This window comes from Sinocyclocheilus grahami, unplaced genomic scaffold (assembly GCF_001515645.1).
Source record: "Sinocyclocheilus grahami isolate Dianchi unplaced genomic scaffold, SAMN03320097.WGS_v1.1 scaffold1037.1, whole genome shotgun sequence".
In the NCBI taxonomy this organism is placed as follows: Eukaryota; Metazoa; Chordata; class Actinopteri; order Cypriniformes; family Cyprinidae; genus Sinocyclocheilus; species Sinocyclocheilus grahami.
This window is the reverse complement of record NW_015506216.1, coordinates 523,784-532,972: the sequence shown is the minus strand read 5'-3', so window position 1 is coordinate 532,972 and position 9,189 is coordinate 523,784. Positions and strand designations below refer to the sequence as shown.

General features: G+C 36.6%; 2 protein-coding genes across 3 annotated transcripts in view; both read right to left on the bottom strand.

Moving 5' to 3' along the window:
* LOC107565976 (F-box only protein 30-like) overlaps nt 1–1,449 on the bottom strand; it is a 10,146-nt gene extending 8,697 nt beyond the window's left edge. Inside the window, exon 1 of one of the 2 annotated variants that reach the window (XM_016251321.1) lies at nt 1,285–1,449. The gene's annotated coding sequence lies outside the window, so the exon portion shown is untranslated. The remainder of the gene's footprint in view (nt 1–1,284) is intronic. The other variant, XM_016251322.1, reaches the window with a different exon arrangement.
* A 5,969-nt stretch (nt 1,450–7,418) lies between these two features.
* Nucleotides 7,419–9,189, bottom strand: part of LOC107565964 (serine-rich adhesin for platelets-like) — a 49,651-nt gene continuing 47,880 nt past the window's right edge. The window contains exons 50-52 of the mRNA XM_016251311.1: nt 8,451–8,738; nt 8,048–8,284; nt 7,419–7,635 (exon numbers count right to left, since the gene is read on the bottom strand). Of these exons, the coding sequence (XP_016106797.1) occupies nt 7,526–7,635; nt 8,048–8,284; nt 8,451–8,738 (635 nt within the window). The 3' untranslated portion in view covers nt 7,419–7,525. The remainder of the gene's footprint in view (nt 7,636–8,047; nt 8,285–8,450; nt 8,739–9,189) is intronic.

The following is a 9,189-nucleotide window of genomic DNA, read 5'->3' as shown; positions in this document are numbered from 1 at the left end:
TACTTTTTAAATCTGGACAGGGCTTGCTTGTTTGCTTTTAAAATAAAAAAGTTATATTTTTGGCAAATATAAAAGCCTTTTCACACCAAAAGTGAAATGAATAAGCCTCCGGCTGAAGGGAAAGTACATTTACGTCTGTACTGTCTAGAGTAATTTGTGTTTATTAGTACGGCTGAACTGGATCATCGAAGCTCAGAAGCAAAGACATTGTTAATAGAATGGGATTAAATACATAAAGAATATTTGTGTTGTTAAACATTTAATTATTGCAGGTTTGCGTCATATTCTGAGTTGCATTATTTTTATTCATTTTGAGGAATACTGAATCTGTGTGTGTGTGTGAGTGAGATGAATTAATGCATATTCATAGTTATTTTGAACTACAGTAACATCTGATTTCTCTCAGCATGGCGACCGGAGAGCTGTCAATCAATACATTGGGAAAAAATGTAACTTGCGTTACTTATCTGAAAAAGTAACTCAGATATTTTCTTGTAAATTAGAAAGTAATGCGTTACTTTACTAGTTACTTGAAAAAAGTAATCTGATTACGTAACTCGCGTTACTCGTAATGCGTTACCCCCCACACTGCTTATGCTGTTACATTATGATTATATATTCAGTGGCATAAAATGGTCTTTAAAATGACAATAATATCTCTTATCGCAATTATTTCTGGGGCAATATATCACACAACAAAAAGTTGTTATCGTGACAGGCCTACATAGTGGTTGTCATTTCTTTCATCAATTTTGCTGAACTATGTAGTGCGCACTGAAAAAACATTAATTTACTAGTGAAACCCCCTCTTGGACTCCTGGCAGACTCCCCCCAGCTTTAATGCGGTCTTGACTTTATCCAGCACAGCTTTCCTAGCTAGCATAAACACAACTGGCCCACTTGACTCATGTGCTGCTACTGTTCTACAGGTCTCTGTACAATGACACCACACTGCACCGTGAACCAAGAAGACCGCAAGAACCTTCAGGATTCCATTAAACTTACTGTTAAGTTTGCCAACACACATTGCTTTGAATGTTTACGAAACAACAAGTTGATAAACAGACATTTGGCAGACCTGAAAACCTTCAACCACCACAAAAACTTCACGACACTTCATTTAGGACAGAATAGAGTTCAGAAGTGACCTCAGGATTACGGTAGTTATATTTAGATCTTTATTTTATTGAAGTTTAACTTGGGTTTACTTTATTATGTTTAGGTTAGCCTGTTAGCTAGCTGAACTTTCTGCCTTCGGTCTACATAAACAGACTACTCACTTACACACACGCTATGTCAACTAACTCCCCGCGTTACTCACTCACGCCCCTCACCTGTTTTCTCACTTGCCCGGTTCTACGCTGAAACGGGACACTTTAAACACTGCTGGATGATACCGAACACAACCATCCCCGCTCGTCCTGTCCAGAAGCGCTCCGCTCAGCACGGCCGGACGCGCTCCGATGACGGCATCACGCACAACCGAGCGTCGTGACGTGGGTTCATGTTGGCCGGGTATTATTGTATATAATAATAATAATAATAATAATAAAACATTTTAAATTGAAGAATGATATTAGGTAGAATGAGTTTGGTGTTTCGATACGGGATGGTTTTAAAAAAATGCTTTAAAATGGAAGAAAGTGTAAATGAATTGTTTTACACTTTTAAATGACCTTATTTTTTTGGTCGACCCTGACTTTTTCTTTCACTTCTCCTACATAATGAATCAGGGACACTTTCTTTCTTTCTTTTTATGTGTACAATTGTTATTTATATATATATATATATATATATATATCATTTATATATTACCTGCTGCTACCAAATGGTTGGTTGTGGAGATGAGAAGTGACAGGGGAGCACATCTGCTAGTTTGAGAAATGACATTTTAACGCTGATTTTATGATTTTCGAGACAGCATGATCTGAGAAGAGCTTGAGTATCTTATACTCGAAAATCTTCTGAATTTGAATTTCACTTGATCAAGCTGATATACAGTAGGCTTCGAAAATGTACTAATGTTAAACATCTCAAGTAGTCATAGTTCCCTAACTAAAACAATAATATTATTATTAAAAAGGGGGGGTCTTTAGTTTGCATGATAAGCGCCCAATCAGTTTCAGCATCGCTTTATCATCGAGCGTGCTTGCGGGATCAACAACAGCAGAAGATCAACCAGATCCAGACCACAGTGGAGTGGAGCAGGTCAGCTCGGTAACGGTAGCGAGATATTCACAGATTCGACTTTCCCGGATCCATAAATCACGAGCAGAGCGTGTTTACTGCACAGTTGTCGCCTCTTTTGTTCCGTAGCGGTGTAGAAAGCGAGCTACAAGCAGGTGTTCCCCAGAACAAGCTTTCCTCCGCTCTGCACCACACTGATCCCGCACTGATCCCGCACTGATCCCGCACTGATCCCGACGCGCCTGCTCCGAGAGACGAGTCCGGCAGCTCCCAGTAACACTGCACTGCACACATCTGCTCTCCTGCTGGTTATGCTGCAGCACTTCTGCTCACAACAATTGCTCTTACACATCTCCACCAGATTGTCATAGCAAAGTCGAAATTGACCCTTCTGTTTTTTTTCAGTAATAGCCTTTGTGCACAGCCAGCCTTGAACTCTTCTAGGTTCAAAAAACTGTCGTCCATAAAATGTGTTGCACAAATTCGAACATCTGGGTTGTGCTGTTCTGTTGTAAATAAATCTTAACCAATGATTCCTAATTGCATCTACTTCCAGAAGGCCAAATAAAGTGCTTCTGCTTTCGCACTGAAACACACAGCGTCTCCCTGACATGCTGCTTCAACACTAACTGCGGTTACTGAAACCACGCCTTCTTTCTTTGCGTGAACATTTGGGCGGTATTATGCAAATATTTCCACATCGTGACGTAGACATGTGTTAGCATATGTATTAGAACGAGGCGTTTTAGATCGGCGTGGCTGACTCTTAACTTTTATAAAGAATATCTCTTTGGATTTGAGACTTTAGTCTTTGCAACTTTACAGATCTTCTTTATGCACCAAGAGCTTGTAACACTCCAAAGAGAAAGAAACAATTGAAATTGCATCATATGACCCCTTTAAACCACATTAAGCTGTTTCCTTAAAATGGACTTCTATGGGGGAGAAAATGCTTAACGTGATATTATTCACTTTATCTGTGGAATAAGGGCTTGTTCTTTTGACAGTAGTTAGTGTTTATTACAAAATAAGTTTTGACAGAAATTTGGGTTTCCCTGGTCGGTGTTTAGGTACGTTAAGCGATATAGAATGTCCCCAGATGTTAACCTGGGCCTTTCCATCCATGTGAAGCCAGTGTTTGTGATGGTCACAGTCTGCGTGCTTTGGTCAGTTGATGTGCGATTGACAAGAGTTTTGTGGGTGATCGGAGAGATTATAATGCGTCATTAATCATCTGTTGATCTGTCTATTGACTATTTTAAGATATCAGACGATGATATCTGTGTACAGCAGTATAGTTAGCAGACGCATTAAAAACCCTTTGGGATCGTTAAATATGTTTGTCAAATATGAATTCATTTTGTGTTAGTAAACAGGGTGCTTTGCGCTTTGCTTAATTTGTAATTAAGATGCAGGATTATTTTATGATAATGTGTAGGGCTGAATGATTTTGGTAAATAATCTAATTGCGATTTCTTTTTACCGATATTGCGATTGCGATTTAATATGCAATTATTTTTTAAAGCTCTTTATGTTCTGTATTATTCAACAAAGACAAGCTATAAATCATTGTATAGTATGACCAACACACTATTAGATAGATTAAACATAAATGTTCTTTTCTGTAGGCCAGGCCTATATGTTACGATGAAATTAGGCGATGCATGAATTGATATGAATGACATTTTTATTTAACAACTACAATCACAGTACATTGACTGATTTGTTGAACTTCCAACCTGTAATAATTATGACAACATAAAGCACTGACAAATAAGCCTGCTGTTACAGCTGAGTCTCAAAGTTGACAAGGGTAATAAAAAAAAACCTCTAGTATCTCAATTACACATTAAGTGGTCCACTTTACCCGAATCCTCCCTGTAGCGAAGGATTACTCCACATTGTGACATTGTTTAGTTGTTGCAACTCTATGCCGTCCATCTGTTTGTCCAGATATTTTACTGGGGAAAAGCTACAACTAGCTGTGATGAACTAGTTGAGAAGCACTTCACTTTAAATTATTTACTTGAAATGGACACTGAGATAGTAATAGGTATCTTTTTTTTCACGGATTAATTAACAGCTGATTTAATAATTTTATCATGAGATCAATCATGATCATTTAAATGTATTTTAAAAATAAAAATGCATTTTTTTAAATGTAAATTTCTTTAAGTAAATTTCAACTGTATCACAATCTCATGCACTTCTGGGGCTTTGTGGCTGGGGGAAAAAATCTTGCTTTCAGATTGTTGAAGAAAAGTCGTGCAACATGATTTTTTAGAAGAAAATGATATTGCATTATACTAGGGGATTATTACCCTAATGCAAAACAAATTACAACGTAATTATTATATATTTAAACTCATTACAGTTATAACATTATATATTTATATATATTTACAGTTATGAGAATCTGAGGGAAAATGTGCTTATTTGTAATGAAAATAATGCAAAAATATTATGAATGGTCCTAAAATAGACTTCATTTTCTTTATGCAAAACTTTCTTTCTTTTAGGTATGGGCGATACCACTTATTTTGTTTTTGATACGATACGATACTTTTAAAGGCCAGTATCGTCGATACCGATATGATACTTCTAAACTGAACTTTTAAATTATTAAATTACTAAGAGTAAAATGGGTAATGATATCCACTTGACTTTATATTTGAAACGCATTTTAATATAACCTAATAAGTTGCAATTAAGGCGTATTGAATATTTTTGTTTACATATGGTTAAAATATGTTTGTTTACTGTAGTGGTAACCATGCAAATCTACAAATACTATAGCTGAACTACATTCACTTTAGTAAAACCATGGTTCATTTTCATAAGGGACTGCAGGGACAGGCTGTTGAATGCATAAAATGCAACCTTTTTTATTCTGACAGTGATTTATACTAACAGAATTACAGAATAGAACATGATCAAGATGAACTTTAAAGTTCAATTTAAATAAATGTAATTGCACAAACTATGTAGGCTACAATTTCAGTTTGTTTATTGTGAAACGCAAACATATGTTTTTTTTCTGTGCTCTGATAAGCATTGTTCAGGGCTGCCGTTCCCAAAACCATAAATGCTTTCTTATGATACATTTGGGAAACGCAGCCCTGTTTGAATGCACTGTCAGAAGTGAGTAAACACTCTGTTATTGATTGCTTCTGTCTTGCAGTAAAGTTCAATTTAAATAAATGTAATTGCACAAACTATGTAGGCTACAATTTCAGTTTGTTTATTGTGAAACGCAAACATATGTTTTTTTTCTGTGCTCTGATAAGCATTGTTCAGGGCTGCCGTTCCCAAAACCATAAATGCTTTCTTATGATACATTTGGGAAACGCAGCCCTGTTTGAATGCGCTGTCAGAAGTGAGTAAACACACTCTGTTATTGATTGCTTCTGTCTTGCAGCATTTGCACGTGTTCAGATGAGCAGGAAAATAGTTCTATCCTACACAATTATTCGCTAACAGATTATTTGTCCAATTCAATGCATATTGTACGCATTACTTTTTTTTGTTTAATAAACAAAATCACTGGTAAATAAAACACCTTCGTATCGATATTTTTTATTTAAGTATCAATACTTTCGATACTTGCATCAGTATCGATATATCGATACTTCAGGATCGATATGCCCATCCCTTCTTTCTTTCTTTCATCAATTCTTCCTTCCTTCCTGTCTCTTTCTCCCACACCCCTCACCTTTCTCATCCTTCAAGAATGTTTAAAGCCTTGTATATTTTTATAGGCTCTTAATTATTGTGCAAGTACGCTGAGAATGAGTCTGTAGTTAATCTCACCAGGAATCAGTGATGCATATATCTTCACAAATTCCATATTTCTCTTCCGACGGTTTAAGGTTTGACCTGTAAAAACTATGCGTCAAAATATGTTTTGTTTTGCACATGCAAAAATCAAATAACATAAATGCCAAATACTTAAACACATACTTAATTCAGGGTTTAAATAACAGCTCATCTCTATTTCCAAGAAGGAGAAAAAAAAAACATTTACATTTTTTCTCTGTTCATTAAAAAAAATAAAAAATAAATAGTCAGTACAACTTCAAGCTACATTATGTAACACTACGTGTGTCTTACAAGAAATGTACAGAGTGGGTAAAAAAAAAATGTGTTCAAAGCTGTGTTCATGCACTGCGGTAAATGAGGAAATTGCATTTCCATCTAAAATCAATGCAGAAAAAAATCATATTACATCTGGGCTTAGCTATCGTTTTTAGCTTCTAGCTTAGCTATAATAATTATGCTTTTCTTACCAGTAGCTACTCTAGATGCAAGACTCTCTCCTGCACTGTTCCAGGCTGTCACAGCAACATTAGAGGCCTGCAGGCCAGAGACCTCACAGCTGAGGTTTGAGGTGAGACAGACAGGCACCCTGCCATCAGAGCTCAGCTGGTAAACCCTGTATCCTGTGGTAAGAGCTGAGGACCTCCAGGCCACTGTGGCGGAGGAACGGTCACCTGTGAAGGTGACATTCATCGGTGGACAGGGCACTGAGGGAGAGTACAGAGTAATAGATCAAGACAGAGAATATTTCAGCATGTTCTATACAAACTTCTTATTATTCTGAGATCTTCTTTTGAGATAAGTCTGCCTAATATAACCTTTGACTATGAGTTTTTAAACCTTTTTTTCCAAAATTGAAAGTTTGACTGGTACCTGTGACACCAGTAACAGCCTGAGATGGTCTGCTGATCCCAGCTGAGTTTTGTGCAACCACAGTGACACTGTAAGAGGTGCTACAGGGAACAGGAAACTCAAAGTAGTTGATGTCTGTCCAGTAGGATGACACGTCCATAAGGGACTCTGGGTTGTCCTGGATATCGCCGGTCACCTGTACCAGGTATGTGACGTCAGCATAAATGCTTTCTTATGATACATTTGGGAAACGCAGCCCTGTTTGAATGCGCTGTCAGAAGTGAGTAAACACACTCTGTTATTGATTGCTTCTGTCTTGCAGCATTTGCACGTGTTCAGATGAGCAGGAAAATAGTTCTATCCTACACAATTATTCGCTAACAGATTATTTGTCCAATTCAATGCATATTGTACGCATTACTTTTTTTTGTTTAATAAACAAAATCACTGGTAAATAAAACACCTTCGTATCGATATTTTTTATTTAAGTATCAATACTTTCGATACTTGCATCAGTATCGATATATCGATACTTCAGGATCGATATGCCCATCCCTTCTTTCTTTCTTTCATCAATTCTTCCTTCCTTCCTGTCTCTTTCTCCCACACCCCTCACCTTTCTCATCCTTCAAGAATGTTTAAAGCCTTGTATATTTTTATAGGCTCTTAATTATTGTGCAAGTACGCTGAGAATGAGTCTGTAGTTAATCTCACCAGGAATCAGTGATGCATATATCTTCACAAATTCCATATTTCTCTTCCGACGGTTTAAGGTTTGACCTGTAAAAACTATGCGTCAAAATATGTTTTGTTTTGCACATGCAAAAATCAAATAACATAAATGCCAAATACTTAAACACATACTGAATTCAGGGTTTAAATAACAGCTCATCTCTATTTCCAAGAAGAAGAAAAAAAAACATTTACATTTTTTCCTCAGTTCATTAAAAAAATAATAAAAAAAAATAGTCAGTACAACTTCAAGCTACATTATGTAACACTACATGTGTCTTGCAAGAAATGTACAGAGTGGGTAAAAAAAAGAATGTGTTCAAAGCTGTGTTCATGCACTGCGGTAAATGAGGAAATTGCATTTCCATCTAAAATCAATGCAGAAAAAAATCATATTACATCTGGGCTTAGCTATCGTTTTTAGCTTCTAGCTTAGCTATAATAATTATGCTTTTCTTACCAGTAGCTACTCTAGATGCAAGACTCTCTCCTGCACTGTTCCAGGCTGTCACAGCAACATTAGAGGCCTGCAGGCCAGAGACCTCACAGCTGAGGTTTGAGGTGAGACAGACAGGCACCCTGCCATCAGAGCTCAGCTGGTAAACCCTGTATCCTGTGGTAAGAGCTGAGGACCTCCAGGCCACTGTGGCGGAGGAACGGTCACCTGTGAAGGTGACATTCATCGGTGGACAGGGCACTGAGGGAGAGTACAGAGTAATAGATCAAGACAGAGAATATTTCAGCATGTTCTATACAAACTTCTTATTATTCTGAGATCTTCTTTTGAGATAAGTCTGCCTAATATAACCTTTGACTATGAGTTTTTAAACCTTTTTTTCCAAAATTGAAAGTTTGACTGGTACCTGTGACACCAGTAACAGCCTGAGATGGTCTGCTGATCCCAGCTGAGTTTTGTGCAACCACAGTGACACTGTAAGAGGTGCTACAGGGAACAGGAAACTCAAAGTAGTTGATGTCTGTCCAGTAGGATGACACGTCCATAAGGGACTCTGGGTTGTCCTGGATATCGCCGGTCACTCGTACCAGGTATGTGACGTCAGGACAGTCCACAAAATTCCAGTAGACCCTGACGAGAGTGGCATCAACCATCAGATGGGTCCTCACCCTCACGGTGACAGGAGCACATGGGACTACAGGATAGATCAGCAGAGGGTTAATTAGTAATAGAGTAATGCTGTCAAATCGAATAATTGCGATTAATCGCTTTCAAAAAGTTGGCATTTACATAATATATGTGTGGGTACTGTGTATATTTATATATAGAAATACACACATAAATGTATATATTTAAGAAATATATGTAATATATATTTATATATAATACAAAACATAAATATGAATACATGGAAATATTTATTAAATATATACATGTATGTGTGTTTATTTAGTTGGCATTTACATAATATATGTGTGGGTACTGTGTATATTTATATATAGAAATACACACATAAATGTATATATTTAAGAAATATATGTAATATATATTTATATATAATACAAAACATAAATATGAATACATGGAAATATTTATTAAATATATACTTGTATGTGTGTTTATTTAAGAAATATATGTAATATATA